This window comes from Rhinolophus hipposideros, assembly GCF_964194185.1.
Source record: "Rhinolophus hipposideros genome assembly, chromosome: 1".
Taxonomy (NCBI): Eukaryota; Metazoa; Chordata; class Mammalia; order Chiroptera; family Rhinolophidae; genus Rhinolophus; species Rhinolophus hipposideros.
In genome coordinates, this window is record NC_138047.1 from 35,676,801 (window position 1) to 35,701,929 (window position 25,129).

At 38.2% G+C, this 25,129-nt stretch overlaps 1 protein-coding gene across 29 annotated transcripts in view; it reads right to left on the bottom strand.

Annotated features, from left to right (window-relative positions):
- LIMCH1 (LIM and calponin homology domains 1) overlaps nucleotides 1–25,129 on the bottom strand; it is a 352,720-nt gene that overhangs the window by 14,569 nt on the left and 313,022 nt on the right. For 17 of the 29 annotated variants that reach the window (XM_081061234.1, XM_081061259.1, XM_081061254.1 and 14 more), the window contains 10 exons: nucleotides 22,289–22,379; nucleotides 20,822–20,985; nucleotides 16,543–16,648; nucleotides 11,598–11,638; nucleotides 7,599–7,682; nucleotides 4,727–4,819; nucleotides 3,457–3,561; nucleotides 2,354–2,478; nucleotides 715–836; nucleotides 322–445 (listed from right to left, as the gene is read on the bottom strand). In XM_081061234.1, coding sequence (XP_080917360.1) covers nucleotides 322–445; nucleotides 715–836; nucleotides 2,354–2,478; nucleotides 3,457–3,561; nucleotides 4,727–4,819; nucleotides 7,599–7,682; nucleotides 11,598–11,638; nucleotides 16,543–16,648; nucleotides 20,822–20,985; nucleotides 22,289–22,379 — 1,055 coding nt within the window. Of the gene's footprint in view, nucleotides 1–321; nucleotides 446–714; nucleotides 837–2,353; nucleotides 2,479–3,456; nucleotides 3,562–4,726; nucleotides 4,820–7,598; nucleotides 7,683–11,597; nucleotides 11,639–12,343; nucleotides 12,419–16,542; nucleotides 16,649–20,821; nucleotides 20,986–22,288; nucleotides 22,380–25,129 lie in introns of all 29 variants that reach the window. The other 12 variants (XM_081061235.1, XM_081061232.1, XM_081061256.1 and 9 more) reach the window with 4 other exon arrangements.

Sequence of the window (25,129 nt, forward strand, 5' to 3'; positions counted from 1 at the left end):
AATATTTGTCAGTAGGCTGACACAATTTGACTCACTTAAATAAACTATTAATACAACATGCCTGCAAATTCTTTCCAATGTTTAGAGTTGTGCATTAAAAACATTACTTTGCCTCTTTTAAATTGATAAATTCAGAGTGAATATTTACTTGCCAGGAAGAGTGTCCCTGATTTGTTACCTTGTCAATCAATGAGATTCAATGGAGAGGAAGCACAAAAATGCTGCTCACATTATGTCATCTCACACTTTTTCATTTCCCCCCTTCTTAAGTCAATAAATTAAAAAAAAGGGATTCTATATTCATCGTCACTGGTTACTCACTTCCGCCTTTCACTCGGAGATTCAATCTGATGGTTAATGCTTTTATCCAATGGGAGGGTTTTTGGCTTCACATCTTCTAAAATGTTCATTGTTGGGTTTGATACCTGCTGATTCTGGGGTGGATCTGAGGCCAAATAAAGAACATAAACTTAGTGCTCAGTAATGTCAACTTAATGCTTAGTAAGTCACCTTTTTTTAATGTGTTAATGCCTTTTGAGGTCTCAAGGTGATTCCATGGAGACCCGGGCACCTGGTAGTACATAGGAGTTTAGTCACTGTGCTAGGTAGCATAAGCCAGAAGAGAAGCCTGCAGCCAGCAGAGGTCACAGCTACTACGAGACTGAGGAGGTGTCTCACAGTTTAAACATTGGGAATGGTCTTCTCCATCCTTACCCTGAACTAGCTGTGGGTTCATCTCACCATGTGGGGCCCCGGCTTCATTATCCAGCTGATCATCCTGATGGGTTCTTTTTGATACGGGGTTCTCAGAATCAGTCAAGGCCTCATGAGTTAGGCTGTTCAAATAAGTAAAAATATATATTTCAGGACAGAGATAAAAGCAACCGAACTAAAGTTATTCATTTTATCCCTTAGGGTATGGAAGTACTAATTTCAATATGGAAAAGTAAATGGGGCAAACAAAACGTTTATTTATTCATTTTATTTTAAACTAGATTTAAACTACTCTAAAATGCTACTCATTTTTATTATCTATCAATTTAACAAGCTCAAGAAACCATCAGTTCTGATGTCTTCCCCACCTCTCTATCCACAAAGCAATTCAGTCTAATAATTTCAAGGGATTCCAGAGCTAACTGGACTTTCCCAGATTTTCATAAGAGAGGACTTAATTGTAGAAATCATTTGGGCCACATGGGACTTTGGCAGCCCATGGTAATCCACTGGCTTTTCAGTAGCTTCTGTGTGCAAAGGAAGGAGAGATGGAAAAGATTTTTAAACGTTTCTGGTGACAATATGGACTGTCTGGAGAGTTAGCAAAAATTCACATAAAATGCTTATCAGTGGTATTCAAATATTCCTGACGAGTGGTTTTCATTTCATAAAACTGGAAAGTCCTTTTAGACAGCGTCAACTGGAAACAGATGTGCCAGTCTAAGAGCTCTGCCGAGCCTGTATCCTACAGTTCACCCAGTCTTCCAGCTGAAGAGCAAAGGAGGATTCTCAGAGCTAATCCCACCAGAAGAGCTCAGCTCTCAGTCAACCTTTCAAATTGACCAGTCTTTGAAAATGACACTTAGATAGCCTTTCGTATCTCCAGGTTGCACATGTAGGCTGGTCCAGCATGCACTTATCAATATCGGTCTCGTATCTCAGAGCCCCAGAGGCAAACATCTGTCTTATAAAGAACTTGCTGCTGGCAGAGCACTGCCAGCCTCCTGGGTTTCTGCGGGTCCCTTCTCGGTTAGGTAGCATCAGTTAAACCCACTACAGCCCATAGCTACAACCACATTCATCTCCCGTCTGAGCTAGCTCTGGATGCTGATTTCTGGGTGCCGTGTTGTCTCCCAATGGAACATGCTGGAACCCATGGGTGGGATGATTATGCACAACCAATTGATTTGTTGGTTGTCCTTGATATTAGCACCCAGAGTAAATGTGGCTTCTCACAGCTCGGAGGATACCAATAGTAAAGTACAGGTCCACAGTAAAACCACAGTTGGTGGGACCCCGGGGCATCATTTCAACCTCTGTCCCTGCAGACAGCATTAACCATTTCGGATGAGTGATACTTAAGTTTGGGGCTTTGAATTGACAACATGCTCCTTTGATGATCTATACCGTCTCCCCTTATTTTAAAAAAGGTTTTGCCTATTTAAAAATAAGGCTATTTATATTCAATAGCGTAAGGATGCTGACTTCAGAGTTATTAGAATGTGTTTGAGCAATATGTAATGTATTACTGGAATGATCATTTCAAAGCCGAATATCATTTGCATTCGCAATGAGTAGCCTTCCTGGGAGTGAGTAGGCAGAGCCTGGTTTTGCGACAGACAGCCTGTTATGCTCATACCTGCCCTTTTCCTGCCGTGCATCACTTTCCCTGGTTTTAACCACTAAGTCATTGTTGTCCCCCTGGAATGGTTTCTTTTGTCTTGTTTCTTGTTCTTCTCGACAGTTTTCCAGGTCCATCTTATTCTAATGGGGGAAAACAAGGAAAATCTTGAATGTAATTTTAAACACACCGGAGAACACTCATCTCTGGCTATGGGATATGTGAAGCTTTTTTTCAAGAATTTTAAAGAACAGTTGTCCAAATTAACTGAATAGTAACTGAGTTCCCAAGATTTGAAATAAACGTGCAAGCTAGATCTCTCTCAAAATTTATCATAAAAGGGAATTGGTTAGAAAACCCACCTTTCGAAATTATACAGTCATAGGACTGCTCATTTCAGGACATATGGCTTTCTAGTGCCCACCAGTGATTTATGTTTAAATGCAGGTATAGACTATCCCGGTCCTGGTATGACTTCCGTCCACGACCCCCATGACCTTATTTGGGAGCTATGGAGGTAGAGCAGGCTTTCTGGGCTCTCTCCACACCTTGAAGACACATGTAAATTTTATGTGGATTTTTTTTTTTTTTTTTTTAAGGAGGGCACAGCTCACAGTGGCCCATGCGGGGATTGAACCGGCAACATCAGCACCGCGTTCTAACCAAGTGAGCTAACTGGCCACCCCATCATGTGGAATTTTAAGAATGGTTTAAAAGCAACTCTTACGGAGGCTGGTGGAAAGCCTATTGTTGGCATCCAGCTGTTACCATCCAGTGCAAAGAGATGCACGTCATGGCACAGAGGAATACATATCTGTGGAATGAATGAATGAAGGGCACTAAGAAGGACATTCTAGCACATGGCTCACTAATCAGGACCTTGCCATCCAGGGCAGGGAAATTTTGGTTGCCAGCCTGTGGGGACAGATATGGCCTCAGTAGTGACTTGACTGCTTCTTGGGAAATGACTCTATGGCAGTGACCATGGCCTGTCGTAGCTGACATGATTCTAGGGAAGTAGCCAGTCCTGGATTTAAACTGGTGCAAAACTTGGCCTTGTGGTCTTGTACTTCTATTTAGGTTTATTTATTTCACAAATTGCTTTTAATTTATGGTCTCACCACGGTTCCACTGCCTTCAGTCACAGAGGAGGATGTAGACAGCTGGTCTGCAGAACTTGAAGAAATAGTAAATGGAACCACAGTGTCTTCAATTATTTTGCGCTCCTAAAAGGAAAGACAGGAATTGATGAAAGTAAAAAAAATTAAAAATCCATTATTTGCCAAGAGAAAAATTTTATTAAGGAACTTTGGGAAAAAAACCCATCAGGATTATACGCAAACAAGCAAGGCATTAAAAAAAGGTCTTATTTTCTAAAAGTACACATAAATCAGATAATACTCTCAATGAGCAATGATTTACACATTAGCATTTAATTTAATAGAAAAACAAAAGTCTTTGCAAATTAATTAGTTAATGTGATTCAAGAAGTCTAATTAGAAATGCTATTAGGGATCAGATTATGCACAAAAATTATAGTTGAAGATAAAATTCACAACAATATTAATCATAAACAGATTTTATATAATATACACATAATGACTTCCTTCAAATTCTCTAATGTGGTCTGGTTTGTTCATCTAAAAAAAAAAAAAAGAAACAAACAAAACCAAATTCTCCTTCCCCCCAAATCTCTTTGGTACCATATAGTGAATGCAGTGGTCAGGATTCATTTGGCTTTGCTATCAAAATTATCCTCATAAAACAAATTCAGTACTACCAAACATGCTTGCTTTAGATAGACACACAAATAGATACTTGCATGTCATCTCTCTAAAATAAATCAAGAATCTGACTCTGACTACAGAACAGATACAATTATATTGTCTCCCTCGATCATGACTCAACACACACTTACCACAAACTAAATTTGGGGGAATTATGGTCTTTTAGAGCCTATTGAATATGACTCTTTTAAAGAGGTTTATGGGCTGTTGTAAGAGAACACAGCCAATGCATATACATACCACAGACTCAAAAAGTGCTGATACCCTGTTTCCCCAAAAATAAGACCTAGCCGGACAATCAGCTCTAATGTGTCTTTCGGAGTAAAAATTTATATAAGACCCATTATTACATCATATCATATTGTATCATGTCATATCATGTCATATCATGTCATATCATGTCATATCATATCATATCACATCACATCACATCACATCATACCCAGTCTTATATTATAGTAAAATAAGACCAGGTCTTATATTAATTTTTGCTGTAAAAGATACATTAGACGCATGGTCCAGCTAGGTCTTATTTTCGGGGAAACATAGTAGACTTTGAGGAATTAGGACTACAAGGTCAAGATCCTTCTTGGGAATTTCCTACCTCCTCATAGTATCTGCGTTCTTCCTCTTCCACCTCCTTTTGGGCCTTTTCCCATTCTTCTTTCAGCTTATCCTGCTCCTTCTGGTATCTCTCCTGTTGTGGAATTTCCATAAATTGTTACGAACGAACCCCTGCATGCATCATTGGGACTCTTCCCCACCTCCAAACCACCATGTACAATATGTGGTCAGGTTATCTTCTTGTAACATTCTGAATCTGATCCATTCATGCAACACAATGGGAACACTATTCTGTGGTACTCAAACATGTTAGGAACCTAAAAATCCAACAGAAAACAGTATTTTCTGCTGTTGGTGTTTTATAGAATTGCTCTTCAAATATACGAGTAGACATTTGTCTATAGAAAAAGAAGAGATGAAAATACTGAAAGATTCTAAAATCTTCCTTAACTTGGCTAAAGCATAGTTAGCTTTCACTGGGTCCTTCAGAGATGAGTTTTGTCATTCCACTAACAGAACTACGTTGCTGTTGGGAGAGTTTAATACCAGGTAAAAAACCTTGCAGAAAGGTCCAAAGTGGACAAGATGATAATTAGATGAGTAGCTGAATTACTGTTTGCTTGTAGCCATGCTCCCAAAATGGAATCTTCCTAGCTTTTAGTAACTTCTGAATTAAGAGTAGCTTTTAAACAGCCCATTAGAAGGTTTCAATATCAGAACTGCCATTATTGTTTTCAAAAACAATACAATACTAATCACCACTTAGGGGGGAAAAATAAAATACTTTGAGTAAGAATGGCTTTAAATATATGACTAGAGTCCCTGACAGCTGACTAGCAGAAATGAATAAATGGAGATGAAAAGTAAGGCCTGAAATGGGAACCGACACCCAGATCACTTGTGGCATCTCTGACATGACAGAGACAAAGGAGTCACTGAAGTGTACCTCACACAGTCAGGTAACAGGCTGATTATTGTCAGTCTTCTCTCTGAGGCTGACACAAGTCTGTGCTTCTGTCTTTCTGGGGAAGGCACTGAGATTTCCTCCAGGTATTATCTGTTATGTCATTATCTTAGGAGCAAAAGGGCTTTATTGGGATATTCTGGAGCCTGGTGTTCTTATGAATGCTCCGGCAAAACCATGGTTGGTCAACTCATGGCAGGCTTTTAATTCCAGGTAAGAATTTTGTTATCAAAATCTAATATTATAAAATTTTAGAGAGGGACTTCAGGGGGCTTTTCAGAATAGGGAAAACAGACCTCAACACTTCATAAAAGCTGAAAAACAAGCCAAGCTTTGTAGTTTTGTTGGTTCCAGGGGCTCACATCACGTGCTCCTCTCTCTGAGAGGATGAATTAGTAATGGTAATGCAGGGAGTGAACGATGTACGTCTGTGCTACCCCAACTCACGGCCTTTTCTTCCCGACACATACTTTGCAGGGAGTAAAAAGTCTGCTACGCCCCCCCCCCCACCTCTTCCCCACCAATGCCTTGCCCCAAAGCCCTCAGCCCACAGTGCTACCACACTGGGTAACAATTTGGTGGGACAGGAACAAACAATATATGTGTCTGCACCTGTAACCATCCCACATTTCAGGGTGTAAAAGACAGTGGCACCATGGGAAGCACTCGTGCCTGTGGTCTGTACTTGGTGGAATTTCTAACTCTTGGCTGTTCACCAGTTAGCTGGGAAAAGGGCATCTGATTTCCAAGAGAATAGCAGATGGCCAGGGCTAGTCTGCGATCTCCCAATGGACCTAAAAGTCCCAGCAGCTATGTGACTTTGCTGAATCTGGTTCTTATTAACATTTTGATATTGAAGGTTTACCTCTATGCAATTCTGAAAAGTGTCAAACTTAACTGTCAGATCTAAAGCCACATTACAAGTGATTGGCTATCTAAACTGACCCCTATTCCCCACCCGTGGGAATTCAGGCAAAAGGATTAGAACAAAAAGATTTTTTCAAAAGTAAAATAAATTTGCATTAAGCATTGCTGTCTACATAGCAGCAGAATGCCATAAATTAATGAGATTTAAAATTTGTTTCATTTATGATTTTTTTTTAAGTAAAATTAGTAGTATTTGGCGTATAGTGGAAAAAAACATGGGTTTTAAAGTCATCCAGGCTTGCATTTGAAAGCAGGTTCAACCGTTGTTAGCCGTGTCGTCTTGAGGAATTAATTTAACTTTTTTGAGCCTTAGTTTCTTCAATTACAAACTGGGGCTTATAAGACATACTTTTGAAGTATGTATGTGTATGTGTATGTGTATGTATGTCTTATACTTCAAAGTATAAGACATACTTTTGAAGAATTTTATGAGAATTAAACTGGCACTTCCCAAGTATTCAGCACATATTAGTATCTAAGGTTATTAGGTTATTTTCTGAAGCCCTGTTACTCCACAAAACTGGCATGAAACAAGTAGGAACATGATAAATTTACTCCCAGAATTGTTCGACAATTTAAAATTAGCAGCTTTTACTCAAAGATAGAGCAAACATTTCTACTTAAGGAACAAGACCCAGGCCACATTTTATTTCACACATATACTATCAAAAAACTTTTGATAATTCATTCCCAGTGCTGCTTGCACTGAAATGTGATGGGCAACTAAGGAGGTAATAAATGGTTGGGTGGGCCCTTACTAGTTGATCGCTACTTGGGAAGCATTTTTTTTTTTTTAAAGTGAAATGCCTTTTTCTTGTGTTCATCTGTGTAACTTCAGGTAAGAGGAATTAGACACAACGCATTGTGTCACATAAGCACAAAAAATGAACTAACTTAGACTCACTGACTTCTGGGAAGAATCTGATTCCATGAGTTTCCTGTGCTAAAAATCTATTTAATACAACAGAAGTTGGGAGGGCATCATCTAAAAGAAAAAAAAAGGCAGCAAACCAAGTCCTACCTGGAGCAAACGTTCCTGCTCCTGTTGCCATTTTTCCTGTCGCCGGCGCTCCTCTTCCGGGTCCCATGCCCAGAACTTAAAATGCTTAGAAAATAAAAGCAAGATCAGAATTGAGCCATGTCCTCAAGGCCAGGCCAGGGCAAGGGTCACATTAGCCTACGACCTGGAACCCGAATGGACGCGTGGAAGCAGACGCCTTCACATAGCTAAAGGTTCTCTTTGTTGGCAGAAACCACTTTTTTATCTTAGTCCTTCTTTGGTTTACTTCCAAGAGGCTGATATGATTCTGTGAACGTTTTTGGAACTAATGAAAACACGAACTAATCAGCCTCTGGCATGGGAAGGCTTTTGCTTCATTTCTTTTAGAAGTGATTTCTTTAATGTATTCATGCTCTGGAGCGTTAGATACTCATTCTGCATATTGATCCTGGATCCAAGCAAATGGGGACGCTTATTTCAGCAGAACCGCATTTTGTAAGCAGTGATGTTTGCCGCACCACAGAACTAGGTAATCTTTTGTATTGCTATTGCTTTTCCACACCAGCTTTCTCTATGGTGGCTTATTTAACTCAGCAATGCCCACCAGAGTCACGTGAGATCCAGACAAAGAGGAATCCCTGCCCTGGGACTCACATAACAAACATCCAAACCCAAAAGCTTTTTTTTTTTCTTTTAAGAAAGGTGCTTTTTTTGTGAGCTTTGGAACCAAGTGAGACAACAGGAATAATGGGAGAAGGATGCATGAGCCAAAGTGGGCATCCGAGCCACAGATTATGAGACTGAGAGAGTCAGGGGGTGGGGGAAGGGAAGAAAAATTATAGCCGGTCCCTGGGAAACCATCGAAGGGGGGGCTTGCTATGTTTAAATTTGCCTACCCCATCACCTAGAGAAGGTGTCAAGGCAAACCAGGTTCCCCAATAATTGTGCTTCCTACCTTCCCTCTGTTGGGGTAGTCTTGGGAGACACTTAGAACTGCCTGGGGATCTTGAGAGAAAAAGTGAGTCAAGGGTGAGAGAGTTAGGGAGAAGGGAGAGAGCCTGTGGCGGGGTTGGGAGTAGGCAGATGGCGGGGTTGGGAGTAGGCAGAATCTATCCTCTCTGGCTGCCTGGGAAAAGGACAGGGCCAGTTCAGTTCCAGGTTCAGATGGGCCCAGTTACTCCCCAAGATACCCACCTCTGTCCACCTTCTGCCCTGCCCCCACAGACCTGGGCTACCACCAGAGTGCATGACCCCTGGGGCTGGCCCAGGGAAACATCTCCAGGCTGAGAATGCAGGCCAGGTCATGGGTGTTGCTTGATTTAACACTTTATAAATATTTATAACTTTAAAATATTTGGATATATGAAATGTGGGCCTCAGTTGGTAGTCTTGCTGTGGTTATTGCAAATGGTTGGGATGGCCATGATGCCCACAAAGTGAAAGAAAGGGGGGCTAATAAGGTGGGAAAATGTATTTCCTATATGCCATTCTTGGGACAAATTATGCAAGGGGAAAACTATTTAATTGCATCTAATCTAAAGTTTCCCAAATTTTCTTGGATGACCAGAAAATGTCATCTAAGTGTGAATCGGAGGTGGGAAATTCTGTTGGATGAATAATGTTGGATGTTAGCTCCACCCAGCATTTTCTGAAGACTTGCAAGCAGTTGAAATATGCAGAATCTCTCTCAGGAGCATGGCCCTTCTTTGTCTTTTGAGGGAAAAGGGTGTGGTTATGTGAATATGGCCATAGGAAGCCCAATGGGGTAAAGTCCACTAGTAGGAAAACAAGAGCAACAACTAGGAATTCTTTAGTTTTCAGATTTCACTAGGTAGTAATAGTAAGAATAAGTGAAGTGAGGAGTAAGCAGATAGGAGGAGGAGGTGTAGGATAGGAGGACTCAGCTCAGAAGAAAACAGAATATTTGTTAAAAAGCAAGAGAGAAAAACAAGTGAGCATCTTTCAGAGGAAGATAAAGAAGATACTGGCGTGATAAACAAGAGGGAAAGGAGAGTGATTGTGCTCCTTGGCTATTATTTGCTGAGCACTTTATAGGGACCAGGTGGAGATACCAGAAGGCTGAGAGTCCCAGCCTTGTGGAGTTTATAACTAACTAAGCGTGTGTGTGGCAGGATGGGGGTATGGGGGTGAGGAGGTATGGGGGATGAACAATATATAAATGATCACCAGAAGACAGTGGGATAACTGTCATAAAAGAGATATAAAAGGTGCTGGAGGAAGTTGGAATGGAGAGCATTTATCCCACTTTGTTCTATAATTTATCCATTTACAAATCTGTATCTTCCTTTAGCTTAGGGGTTCCTCAAGAGCACGGAGGGCCCTTCATCCCTCTACATACCCCAAGACCTTGCATTTTTAGGCCTTCAGTAAATGTTTGCTGAATAAATGAATGGACTTCATTACTGGGTAAGGCAGCTCCTTTTCTCCCCTTCATACACCCTGACCCTATGGCTTAAGGCCAGTCCAAGTCTGGCCAAAAATGGCCTGAGTCTATTGAGGTCAGCATAATCGAATGCTTACTTTCTCTTCAATCTTCTCTTATTTTTACATTTCTTTTACTTTTCTCTTTTATGAAGGGCTATTTATCACTGAAAGAGTGTCACATTTGGGTGGGCATTTTCAGAGAATTCACTTACATAGGTCATTAATTTGTCTCTTGCTCCATTTTCCATAAACCAGAAATAAGAATGTATCTTTTTAAGATGTCCTTCCTCTCCTCTCCTAACCCTCTCCTTCCCAGGGTTACATGCCATTGTTGTTCCCATGTAATTTAAAATGGAAATCAATGGGTTAGGCTCTACTCTTCAGATCTGTGCCGTGAATGCCTGCTTTGTGGTCCTCCTGGCGGTTCCCATCCACCACGGGCATACTCAGCTTCCCAGGAAACTCAAGATTCCCAGTATTGGCCGAAGCAGCCTCCACAGATGGTTGCTAATTCTGGAAGACAGTGAGGGCTATGTGATATGATGGGTCCCTACTCCATTCTGCACTGGCACTCAGGATTTCCCAAAGAAGACAATTTACTTAGAGAGAAGAATTAGGATTGGCTATGGTGTGTCTCTTAGATTAGCCACCGGCGAGGATTCTTTCATGTATTGGGCACTGTGCTAGAGGCTTCTGAATAATTATTTCAATTAAGGCTCACAACATCCTGAAAGGAAGGCACTATATTCTTATTGTATAGTCAAGGAAGACAAGGTTCAGAGATGTCATACAATACCTTTGGGATCATATGGTTAATAAATCTGGAATCAAAGGTGTACCAATGATTATGTGGCTGCACACAGGGTGCTCAGGGGAAATGTTACAGTTGATTGTGCTACACAGGCAGTCTACAAATCCAGTGGGAATTTCAGAGGGTGAAGAAGGGTGGCAGGCCCAGCACTGGAAATATCCAGTTCACGTATATAGGGGTCAGGTCTGCAGAGACTGTTCAGATAAAATTCAGCAGCAAGGAATTTCCACAGTGTCACGTCTTGACATTTTAACTAGCAAATGCTTTATTTCATTGAAATAAAAAATTGAAAATGAAATGTACAGATACTATTATTTAAGATACTGATTGTGACAAAGGGTATAACAAAGACAGCTTAGGTCTCCCAGAAAGAGAGGCCAAGCTGGGCCCTATGGCCAAAAGTACACTATGTTGAAGTATTGTCCTCATTTTAAAAAGTGGTTTTGAATGCCTACAGAAGATGCATATTTTAATACTAATTCCTATTGTCACATTCAGTTTAATTGCTTCTTTTAGGTTTTACTTTCCTGACTCACCATTTTGTTTCCAGGCATGATCACAACTCCACATAATGATAACCCATGTCTTTCTTTATAATTCACCTGACAGCATTATACATGACTTTCAATTATTCTTTTATAATCATTTGGAGCCATTTTTGGTTGAATCAAAATACCTTAAAAATACCTTTAAGCAAATCAAATATCTTATAAATTAAAATCACACTAAATGCATGATCCTTTTCCTTAAAAGGAGTTACTTACAGGTGTGGTTACAGGTGACTTTTCACTGCTTGGAGAATCCACTGTACAGAAAGAAAGAAAGAAAAAGATGACAATGTGAGTAGCTTCTTACTGTAGTTCTCTTTGATCCTCTCAGTGGAGTGGGTTCCTATGTCAGCTTCAAACCACTTTCTTTTTTTTTGTAAGCCAGAGCATTAGAAAATCATAATAAAGCAGACCCCTGAAGCAGTTTGTACCCATCACCAAAAGAGGTTATGACCAGTATAATATGATTGATCACATCAATTAGCAACAGGTACTAGACTAGAGGAAGCAAAATTTATTCCTATTAGTGCTGGTTTTTAATGCACCTTGTATTCTGGCTTGATTGACAGTTCCCTCCCTGTCTGACTCGGAGAAGTATCATACAGAGAGAGGCCAGATATCCAGGAAGTAAAGAGAGTGACACAGTTAACAAGAGAACCATTACCAGTTCCTGGTAAGTGCTTCTAATTTTTATTTTGAAGAGAAAAAAGAGGACAATAAAGAAAGGTGAATATTATTATTTCCTTGAATTTTCAAAATCAAAGTAAAATTCGGTGAATTTTCTTCCAATTTTAGTATAACTGGTACTGATATCAAAGAACTAGCTCTTTGCTAACTGTGTGCCAGAAACAAGCATTTTTTTTTCTGAAATCAGAAATGAAGAAAAATACCAGATATTATTGGTTGCCCACAACATGGATTTTTGCACAAAAGAAATAATGCTACCCAGTATGCATTTTTACCTGACTGGGAGAAAAACTGGGAACGTCGCCAAGAGTTCTGAACTCTCAGCGGAACGCTGGCAGTGCCAGGCGACTCTAGATGAGATGGCAGAATAGAACAAACAGAAAATCATGAAAACGGGGGTGAGAATTGAATAGAACCAATGCTCCCAAGTTCAAGTCCGGGTTTGACTGTATAAGAATTGAGAGTGAGAGAATCTAAAGTATAACCTATTTCAATAAAACACATACAAAACCTGAAGACGCGGACAAAAGTGAATAGAAATGAGACAGTTTATGCTATTGTCTGTCTTCTTTGGTGCTAGGTGAAATTTTATAGGCTCATACTTAACGGTGAAATTGCTAACATGTTGAACTTCAAAATAATAGGATGATATGCTATGAAAGAGCAAAATGCACAGTTTACATTGCTTTTGGAGAATACTAGAAAAGTATAACAGACAGAAGAGATGAGTTCAATGATTACCTTATACACTTTGTAAAGATTATGCATGGAAGTCTGTGGCAGAAGTTATATGTATGGATGACAAGAGGCTGCGCATATGTCTGTCTGTAATGTGATGGCATTAAGCAGAAACAGTTCATTTGCGTCCTTAAACTAGTGCTCTGCTCATCTGTCATCATTCTCAATGCAAATAAAGACATCGGTTTTTAAAATGTGCACCTATTTTCCTGAAACGCCAATCTGAGATATCTATCTACTGCTGGGAGACAGTTGAGAAAAGGAAATTTGTCATCTTTACATGTATTTCATGAATGTTTTCAGAGTATTTAAAGACTATGCATGTGTGTCCAGTTAGGGCTCACCAGCACGTCTTCAGTGGCCTGTTAGGCCACTGTCTATGAACAGATGACTTTATGGAAATGGGGCAAAGCGCACCGTCTAGGGGAGGAAGTATTAAGTCCAGCTCCAGGATTCCCAATCCTAACCCTATAGCTTCTTTGGACTTGATGTACGACCTCACACTCATCCCTTAAATGTGCACCGACTTTACATCTGGGCAAAGCCCTGTACTTTCCCTGTGCCCCCTCAATTAAATACAAATCATGTCTTTTCAGGTTACATTTATTAAAGGCCATTTGCTTCTTGAAAGATAGGAATTTATACACACCAAACAAGTTTTACTACTATTTTTCTATCTATCGGTGATGTCTTTGGTGCACAATGTAAACACAATAGTTGAAGTCAGTGGTTCTCAGAGTGTGGTCCCTAAATCTGCAGCATTAGCATACCTTTGGGGACTTGTTAGTAATGCAAATACTGGGGTTCCAGCCCAGACCTACTCAGTGAGACACTGGAGGGGTGGGCTCCAGTGATCTGTGTTTTAACCCATCCTTCAGGAGACCTTGGCACATACTCATGTTTGAAAATTACTGCTTAAACCCTATCTCCACAATATAAACACCCTGATGTTAAGGAAAGCATTTAAGAATAGTTTATTTATGCCCGGCATCTTGCGCTGTACTTGTACTCCCACTGCCACTATTCTGCAACTGTTAGATTAGATTATTAATACTTATTTGGAGCCAGGTATTGAGCTAAACACTTTGTGGTTTACTTCACTTAATTCTTTCAATACCCCTATGAAGCTGGTACTGTTATTATTTCCAGTTTACAGGTGATGATTAGAGATTAGGGAGAGTTTGGTAGGTACGGTAGCACAGGTAAGAACTAGATGAGTACGAATTTGAATCCAGGTGTTCTGTCTCCACAGCCTGCAGCTGTAATTACAGCTTCCGTGAACCAGACAAGAGTATAGAACAGGTGTACGCCAAATATAATTCTATCCTGAAGAATAATTTTTGAAAAGCTCTAGTGCTACTAAATTTTATTTTTCAAGCATTCATCTTAGATAAAACATTAAGTAAAGTCCCTATTGAACAGCACATTTTACAATCAAAATGCCTTACAACAGGTAATGTAATGTAAAAATATGTAAGACAACAAAACTAATTAATATGGCTTAAAATATCTATTTCCTGTCTATGTTATTTATCTGTACAATTATAAAGTTCTAGAAATAGGTCAGAATTATAATTTGTCTAAATATGGCCAATTGCTGGACCAGTTATGAGACTTTATTTTTGTCAATTCCCTTCAGAACAGTAGGGCTGACAAATTTAAGAGAAATGTTTTGAAGACAATATTGAACTTGTCTCCACATTAAGAAACTTGTGGTCATCAGTGCATGTACCAATTAATTCCTTCCCAAGTAATTCCTGTTATATTCAGAGACCCCCACATATCTCCCAGCCAGAAGCTACCTCAGGTTCTACCTCAAAAAGCTGCCCATGCTTGAAAAGAAAAGTAAAAATAAATCCCTAGCCACAATGATCCTGTCCTATCCTCTCTTTGTCTGCATTGATAAACCTATAAAATGTACTGTGCAAAGTATATTCAAAATGAAAAACAAGAGATCTTACGGTTCTTCTCTACTGAACTTTAGCGGTTTTCATGTCTAGAAAGAGAACTGCACTAGTAAAGCCCACTGGTCTATGTGGTTTTTTATTTTTATTTTTTTCAGTCACAGAGGACATTCAATATTATATTAGTTTCAGGTGTACGGCTCAGTGGTTAGACATTTATACAACATACGAAATGATCTCCCCAATAAATCTAGTGCCCACCTGGCACCATACATATTTATTACAATATTGACTATATTCCCTATGCTGTGTTTTACATCTCATGATTATTTTGTAACTACCAATTTATACTTCTTAATCCCTTCTCCTTTCTCACTCAATCCCCCTTCCCCTAGTCGCCCTTCCCCGCTCCCATTTGGCAACCCGATATTAGTTTCTTCTCTGCATTTGTGAGTCTGTTTCGGTTTTGTTTATTGGTTTATTTTATTTTTTTAACATCTACCTATACATGAAATCATATGATATTAGTCTTTCTCTATCTGACTTATTTTATGTAGCTTTATATCATGTTGTTGCAAATGGTAAGATCTCATTCTTTTTTTATGGCCAAGGAATATTCCATTGTATATGTGTACAACATCTTTTTTTCCAATTGTCTACTGATGGACATTTAGGTTGCTTCCATATCTTGGCTACTATAAATAATTCTGCAGTGAACATACGAGTTAGTGTTTTGGATTTCTTTGGATAAATACCCAGTAGTGGAATTGCTGGGTCATGAGGTAGTTCTATTTTTTAAGTTTTTGAGGAACCTCCATACTGTTTTCCATAGGGGCCGCACCAATCTGCAATCGCACCAACAGTGCATGAGCATTTTCTCCACATTCTTGCCAACACTTGTTTGTTGGTGTACAGGTTTTGAAGAAACAGTGGGGTCCCTATGGATCCCGAATTCTCAAGACCTATCCCCACACTGTTCACATCCCTGAGGCTTCTTGCTGGTGGTTGAGGTGGTTGAGGGCACCTGGCTTCTCACCAGGATAAAGGGATTCAATTGGGGTTCTGAAAAAGTAAAGGGGTAAATTCACAACCTATACATGGCCTATAAGGTCTTGGGGAGTTTTCAGTGGTCAGTGCCATTTTAAAGACCTTCATAGGCCCTAAACTCCCATATTTTTAGAGGCCACCCCTCCCCACATTATATCAAATATTTAAAATTTACCAAACATATTAAAATATATCATATATACACATACAAGCACACACACACACACACACACAGTCTATAAAGAATTTTTAAAAAGATTAACGTTTTTGGTCATGAGTAACACATTTAATTTACGATCATGAATGATTTCTCAGTAATCATTGTGCACACACAGGAATTATTAGAGTATTAAAGTCTTTCTTCCAAAATCATTGTCAAATTAAATGGACATTTTATAAAGACTAGATAATTAACAATTAATGAAGTTGACATAATATTAGGGTTATAAACTTTTCATTAAAGTTGTTGATTTTTTAAAACATTTTGGAACCAATAAAATTATTTTAAGGTATCAAATACTTATACAGGCTTTATTGTGCCTACAGTGTCTGGCTGACAAAATGGTCTTGGCAGCTGCAGTTCCTGGCTATGCCAAATAGAGAATGCAGCCCCTGATTTCCATTCTGAAATTATTAATTCAGCCCTCATGGACTGTGGCAAACACCATGGCTAAAGGGACATCAACGTAAAAGGAAGTAATTTTCTTTTAAAATAAAGACTATTTTGTGATAGATGTGCCCAGCAGAACCTGTAGAACTGAAATACAACATTTTCTTTTCTTTACCTTGAGAATTGAGATTTGGCAAATGTGACTGGTTGGTTTCAGGCATTTTGTCCAGAAATGGAAACGTCAGGGTTGCTTCTGGTTCTGGAGATTTTGGCTTTACCACCTGGATCATGAGCAACAGACATAAGCATGATAAGTATTGTCCATTAATAAATGCACACACAAAACAAACTTAAAGAGTCTCCATGGCTATTTCGTAAGTCAATAAACCCAAACTTTTAACTTTTAAATGGAAATTTTGGCCCCTTCTCCTAGCCTCCTTCATGCTTTTCTACATTAATATAGAGGTCAATTTTTCTGAGAAACCAAAAGGGAGCGTAAAAATTTGATGATCACTTTACTCCAAACCCAAAAAATAATAATTCATCTTTGGGATTACACATCACTCTGTCTCATTTTCTTATTGCTCAATCACATATTCTCTTCCTAGTACTACATAATACTTAATTTATAATGTCAGAACGTGAGACGTTCTACATGAGATTAAAAAAAAAATCTTACTATATAAGTGCTAAATACTAAAGTAATATTTCCTTTTAATGGACATTATTCTTGAGACACTATACAACCCCCCTCCCAACAAATTTATGCAAAGCACATTAAAGACAATATACTTTGCCTGTTGGCAAAGAAGCATTATGACAAATAGCCATTATTAAACAGTACCATAGCAATGATTCCCTTAGATGATTTTTGAGGCACGTTGGATTACTTGTCCTCCTGGTAAATAGTTCTAAAATTACAGGCTTCAAAAATTCTTATGTTTGCTTTGTAAAAATAGATTTTTCTTGTTATTGCTATTTAATTTTATTTTTTCTCCTCAATCTGAAAGGCCTTTGCTAGAAGCATCCTCTTTCTGATTTTTTGCTTCTAATCACCTGATGGCTGAAAGACCAGATGACTAAACTAGTGTCTAAAATAGAAGTCAGTAGACTTTGACCAAATATCTGAATGAGGAGCATGGCTGTATCAGCTGCTTACAGGACTTCCTCTGATTCACTCTGCCTGGACGTTGTGTTCCCAACAGCCAATAAGGCAAGTGACGCTTGAAGTGAAGTAGAGCAATTTGTTTCATCATAACCTCATCTATGATTTGGTCCTCAGGCTAATTTAATGTCTAGAATTTCTTCTCAGTAGGATTTTATTTTTTCGTATGAATAACATATTCAACCATAATGGAATCCTGAAGAAAATACTGTTAATCACTTTATTCTGCATCCAAGTGAACTTCAGTATTAAACGTGCAGCAAAAGCTTAAGGCCTAGACTTATCCAAGTTGACAACCCTCATATCTTAACTTCATTTCTTCCATAGTCGAGTCTGATAAAAATATATTTTGGATAGTGCCTAGTTGTAAATGAAACAGTTAATAGCAGAAATGCTCAAAATGACCACTATGTAAAAAGTCCAGTCTGTGTATATGGGCACTTTGTTTTACAAAGGTACCACTCTCAAGTGAAGTTAGAAAACAAAAGCTGTTGCAACCACTGTAATCCCCTTTTTCCCTTTCTCTAAGAGCTAATTGTAAAACAGGGAAAGGAGAAGGAGGAAAAATTCACATGGTGTGAGAAAAGCGTGGGGTTCAAGACCATTATTCCATTTGCTAATCAACTAGTAGAATTCTTAACCTGGAGTCCACAGAACAGAATTCAAATGGTGGATATACTTTGTATCACTTGATACCAAGGAAAACTTGGTAATACTATGTATTTTATGCTTTAAAAAAATATTACTCTGAGATGATGTTTATTAGATGGTCAAAGGATTCAAGGCAGGACCCTGCGCGTACACACACACACACACACACACACAGAGTTAAGAATTCCTGAAGACAATTTTTCTATAGTAGGGTGGATATGACACTGGTGGTCCAAAGATAGGTCACAGATGACGTTACACAGATGAGGTATGCAGATGAATACTTTTTAGTTATAGTATTCATGTTGTTTGATTAAAAAAATCTAGCAATGAAATAGCGTTTTCCTTTCAGTTGAGATTTAAGTGAAACAAAAAGTCAATTTGGAAGAATAGTAATGGTTATAAGTGTGAGGTAGATAAGGCAAAACCTGTAAAGACAGGAAACTCTACCTGCCCCCAACATTTTTCCTACAGTTTAGTTCCTCCTTTCAGATCTCCCTACAATTCTTTAATTCTCTATGTATAAAAATGGGGAATAGCTATACAGTCTGAAATTTCCAAAAGGCAGCAAGGCAATAAGCATTTTTGAGGCTCTACCAAGGACACAGCACTCTCAGCTCCTTGAGGCCAGGGGCCGTGTCTGTTCACTGTTGAATAGCCAGTATCTAGTACAGTGCCTGACACATAGTACTAGGTTCACAGTCAACATTGGTTGACTAAATGATGAATGAACCAGAAGTATAAGTGGTAATTTTTCACTCTCAAGTCAAATGCAAATTTAGGGTCAATTTTTAAAGTTGAAATATTATTACATATAGTATGCCAGTACACAAGTCAGTGGTTCTCTATCTTGTTGGCCAATTAGAATCACCTGGGGAGCTTTTAAAAATACAGATGCCTGGGCCCCATCCCAGAAATTCTCATTTATTTGAGCTGAAGTGTGCTTGGTATTATTTTTAATTCTAAAGAGTAGCCAAGGTTGAGAACAACTGGTATAAAAGATGAAGACTCTTAAACTCTGTGCCTGAAAACAAACCAAATTAATATGAAGAAGACTCCAAATAAGACATAAATTTAATAAAGACAAGAATTTAAAACCCATTGTATCAGAATAATAATTTTCTAATTTTCTTGTTATTCAAATCCAGAGGCATCAGAAGTATTGCTGCTATAAAATAGCTAAATATTGGAAAGAGTCTGTAGTAAGCTGCAAATAAGCAAGCTTATGCATAGCAAACTAAAATGTAATCGCAAAGCTTTATAACTTATTTTTATATTACACTTTTCTTTTAAATGTATATAATTCTTTATAATTAAAATTATTTAAAATAAAATAAACCATGTATATATGTAACATATTAATATATACCAATTGTTACTAATAAGTAGGTTTCAGTGACTTTTTCTATTTCTATGTTTTTTATTTATATATTATTTTTATATATTTACATGTATTACTTGATAGATATTTATATGTATTACTATAAATTTAAAAAACATGTAACTATAGACTGAATGTTTGTGTTCTCCCCAAATTCCCATGTTGAAATCCTAACCCAGAAGGTGACTGTATTAAGAGGTGGGGCCCTTTGGTAGATGATTAAGTCATGAGGGTGGAGCCCTCATGAATGGAATTAGTGCCCTTATAAAAGAGGCCCTAGAGAGCTACCTCTTCCCTTCTACCACGTCCCTTCCACCATGTAAGTAGACAGCCGCCTGTGAATCAGGAAGGGGGTTCTCACCAGACACCAAATCTGCTAGTGCCTTGATCTTGGACTTCCCATCCTCCAGAACTGAGAAACAAAAATCTATTGTTTATAAGTCACCCAGTCAAAGGTGTTGCCAGAAACCGGGTTCTTGGTGTTCATCGCAGGGAAGAATTCAAGGATGCACTGAATAAGCAAAGCAAGCAGCAGATTTATTAAAAGGAGGATAGTACACTCTCAAGAAGAGAGAGCAAGCAGGCCTGCCTGGAGAAGAGCAATTTCCTGAAAGAACAAAGAGGCTTAGGAATTTGTTATTTCTAAAGTGAGGACACGAAATATTCGAGATTTAGGGGTGGTGATACAGGTGGGTCCTAGGCGGGTCCTTGCTGACCACTCTTTCCCCTCAGAAGGAGGGATTTTTGTCCTTATTTGGCTCTTGTTGGAACTGTCATGGCTGCACAGGGGGTGGGGATTTTCACACTAACCTCAATGCTAATAATATTATAATCCCTGATAATTAGCTAAAATTCACCTTGAGGGGCAAGATGGCGTCCTGGATCTGCTCTCTGCCACTGAAATCTAGTTCTGCTTGGTCTGGCTGCTGTACTGTTTCTTAAGGATGATCTCATCTCCTCCGTCCTCTGTTTTCCTTCAATTTCTTCTTCCCTTCCTCCCTCTCTCTCCCCGCAGCGCTATTTTTTCTGCCTACCCTATCAATAGTATTCTGTTATAACTGCCCAAATGGACTAATGTGTATATTTTTCTATATGTAAATTATATGTAGTATAGTTTTACTTATAAACATGTACAGATTAAAGCTAGGAAAAAAGAGTAGGGAGAGGAAATAAGTCATGATGAACAAGGGCCACAGCAGCGGCCAGCTACAAGAGGAAGCAACACTAATTTTGGATTTAATCCACTATGTACTTCACCTTTTGTGACAGCACCAACTCCACCTTTCCACTCATGTCATTATCTGGTTTCTTATGGTCTCTTTCTTCTGGCACATCATTCTTCAGCTTGGGGCTGGAGGAGAACTCCACAAAGGCTGCGGTCGGGCTGGATCGAGTCACAGTTGTTGTAAAATGTTGTGGCTCTGAAATGGAGTTATATTCAGAAACATAAATAAGAAGAAGACAACCATATAACAGCCCACTTAACCTCCGAGGCCGTAAGTACCCTGCGTCTATTTCCTGCCCCGGGCAATAAGAAGTTGGATGACTGTGTGATGAGAAGTATAAATGAGACTAAGATGCCAGAATTCTCTAGGCTCTTTCGTGATATTATTAAAGAAATCAAGCAACATAAAACAAATCAAAGCACCCCACTATCAAAACTTAAGTTCTTAATAAGAGTCTGAGTTTACATGTGAATAACACTACAGGAAACAAAATGCTGACCAGAAATATTATGTAGATGGTTTAGATGGGAGAACATCTACAGATAACTTCCATCCAAATGACTTGAGCGGAAGCCTGACTCTTCCTTTTGTACTTCAATGCTCCTTTTTAACATTACATTTTCATAATCGGAATGTGTTAAGGATTGTGAGGTATATACAGAGGGTGCCAAAAAATGTATACACATTTTAAGAAAGGAAAAATGTATATTAAAATTGTAATACTCAATATATATCGATAACAAAAGATGAACACAAGCCGTGTGTATATGTTTTTTTTTGGGACCCCTGGTATAATGTGATGAAAATAAAGTGTTTTCTGATATACAAAGAAGAATTAGGTACATTCCAGAGTGGTGGAAAAGTCACCACTTGAAGGGGCGTATCAAAATGAAGAGGTGTAATCTAGTTTGAAAGGCATATGCTAAAATTTTTAGTTATGACATTTAATTTGTTTTAAAATGCCATTTAAAAATAATTTGGCATAAGAAGAGGGTTAAGAGGTTTTTATGCTTATCAAAAGAAGAAATATGTTACAAGTATTGAGAAAATTACTTTAGGGAACGGGGGTCTCTATTCCTGCTCACATATTTGTGGCATTACTTTATTCTTTTAAACTATTCACCAGCTCATTATTTCCGTGTCTATTTTTATGATACATTTTTATCTATTGCTGTTACTGTGTTAAAATATGGCCCTCAGTTTTTAGCATCATTTATTTGGGGAAATATAATCTTCTCTATGATAATAGAGACACAGCTTCTGAAAGAAAAAAAGCACAGCAAAACAAAATAGGTAGCAAAAAATCATGGGCTCCTGTTTTTACAGCAAGATAAATCATATGGTCAGAATTTCCACAGGAAGCCTCTAGATGGCAGCCCAACCACACCTGTTATGGAGCCTGACTAAACTACCTGTCTATGGCTCAGTAGGAGAAACTCTTGCCTCTATTTCCATTATGTTATGATTTACCATAAAACTAGTCTGTTATGAAACAAACCTGATGAGGCAAGTTCTGTATTCCCTTTTTCTGTTTTTTCACCATCATTCTCATCTTCTTGACTGTTTGGTTCAGTTTCCTCAGTGGTTGCCTGAAAAAAAGATTTCCCCCCCTTGAATATATAATCCCTTTGAAAGCTCTAAATTTTTTAGAGTCTAAAAGGTAAAGGCTTTCTTTCTTTTTTTCAAACAGGCTAACAAGGCAAGTTGCCTTATATGAAGTCATTCTTTTCTATTTCTTAGGCAGCTTTAGGGTGAAGGGCTGGACGTGGTGGAAGGAGACATTCTGTGAAGGAGAACAGATGCCGAAGCGGCAGCACATGAGGGCACACATACCCCCACGACCCCCACCCCTCCTCTGACTGCCTCAGATGCATAGTCCACTTTTTCCTTCCTTTCACCACCGAATTTTCAAAATCATAGTTAAAACCCACTTACTCCCAAGCACGTTTAAAATTGGCTTACGATCATATCACCAGTGGGGGAAGAAAATTTTCTTTAAAGTTACAATTAACCTTTCAGTAGCTTGTCTTCAGCATAGACAGGTTCTTAGCATTGTGCAATTTATTACTGACGTTCTCTTCCTTCCTGGGATCTTAATAACTCTATTACCCAAGTTCTCATTCATTCATGTATTCTCTCTCTCTCTCTCTCTCTCTCCCCTCACCCCCCTTCTCTTACGGGTTCTTATTGCTTTTCTTTTCATAAGAATATGGGTCATTGCTAAAAACTTCAACTATTTTCCTCCATGTGTGCTGAACCGCCCTTAAATGTATCAAGTATTCACATGGGTTTGCCATTAAGTTGTCTATTCATTTATGACGTATACTTTCATCTCTAGCCCTGAGGGTTCATCAGCACTTCACTTCTGCTGAGCCGACCATCAATGTCAAGGCAATGGCTCACATGCAACATGCTAAAAGTTACCCTCAAACAAGCCCCTCCTCCAAATCTTATGCTTTCTGTGTGTGGCATTAGTTTTCCCCATCACACAAATTAAACTTTGAAGTGTTTCTTGACTCATACCTCCCAAGCGTCCATCATTTGCCAAGTCCTGCCCAGGTTCTAACACAACAGTTTCCATATCCGTCTCTCCCTTTCTGTTTCTACAGCTAGGGCCCAGTTTCACCATTACTCCCGTATTCTGCCACTAAGGAGTTTCTCTGGTTTGGATCTTACTGTCTCTTCCACTTGGCACATCACCATGATGGTCATCTCTCTCAGTAGTGCTTCCGTTTATTACTTTATGTTTGTGTTTTCCTCCCTCAGTAGTACCTCAATTGTATCAGTTTTATGCTTGATGGAATTTATAATATTAAAAGAATTTGGATCAACCTAAATGTCCAACAATTAAGGAATGGTTGAACGAATGACAGTGTCCATAAAAGGAAATATTATGCAGTAATAAAAAAGGTATTGAACAATAGTTAATGATATGTGGAAGTATTTATGATCTAATCTTAAGTTAAAAAATGTAAACTGTATATACAATATAATACATATATATAAGATTTTATATATGCTATATGAATGCACAAATATTCCTATTAATACATATATAAAGTGTATATAAGAAAAAATTAAGGAAACACATTCAAATGTTAATAGTGATTATGGTTAATGTGCTTAAATTTTTGGTGCCTTTTTCTTCTATTTAAATATATTTTCTGTATTCCAAAATGTTCCACAATGGCTACGTCTTGCTTCTGTAATCAAGAAACAAAATCAGTGTCATTTTACATGATCTTTAGTTGGGAGCTAATTGATTCCAAAGTGCATTCCAAAATTCTCTCACTGATGTTATAGTATTTGCTTGATAAAAGTAAATGAAAGGTTGAATCAAATACTAGACTATACCGCAACAACCAAAGAGAATGAGTTAATGACTATCGTGTTTGTTAGCAGTAATGTCTTATTGTAAAGGGATAAAGTTGAATTTTTTAAAGTGTGAATGAAATATTTTATAAACTCTAAAGGTTTTAAGATAAAGACTAAATTTGGTTTCAGGAAAGGCATTATTAAATACTTTATAAAATATCCCCATGGGTTCTCAAAAAGCTATGGATTTATCGATCTCTCATAAGTATATACATTTTACCTATAAATCAAAATTTGCTTCCAAGCAATCAAAATGAAAGCCCTTTCAAGTTAAGGCATCGGTGGAAATGGTCACTGCATTCTTTAAAAAAAATAAAATTTTATAAATGGAGGGAAGAATGGCTCAACATATGCAAATCAATAAATGTGATATACCATATTAATAGAAGGATAAAATCATATGATCATCTAAATAGATGGAGAAAAGGAATTTGACAAAATTCAACACCATTTCATGCAAAAACTCTCAACAAATTAGGGATAGAAGAAGGTACTTTAAAATAATAAAGGCCATATTTGACAAGCTCACAACTAATGTCATACTTAATAGGGAAAATCTGGTAGCTTCTCTTCTAAGATCAGGAGCAAGACAAGGGTGCCCTCTCTCACCACTTCTATTCAACATTATACTGGAAGTCCTAGCCAGATCACTTAGGCAGGAAACAGAAATAAAAGGCATCTAAATTGGAAAGGAAGAAGTGAAACTGTTTCTGTTTGCAGATGACATGATCTTATATACAGAAAACCCTAAGGTTCCACCAAACAACTGTTAAAATAAATGAATTCAGTAAATTGCAGGATATAAAATCAATATATGATTATCTGAAAAAGATATTAAGAAAACAATCTCATAATAGCATCAAAAAAAATAAAAAACTTAGAAATAAATTTAAACACGGAGGTAAAAGATCCATACACTGAAAGCTACAAAACGCTGATGAAAGAAATTGAAGACACAAATAAA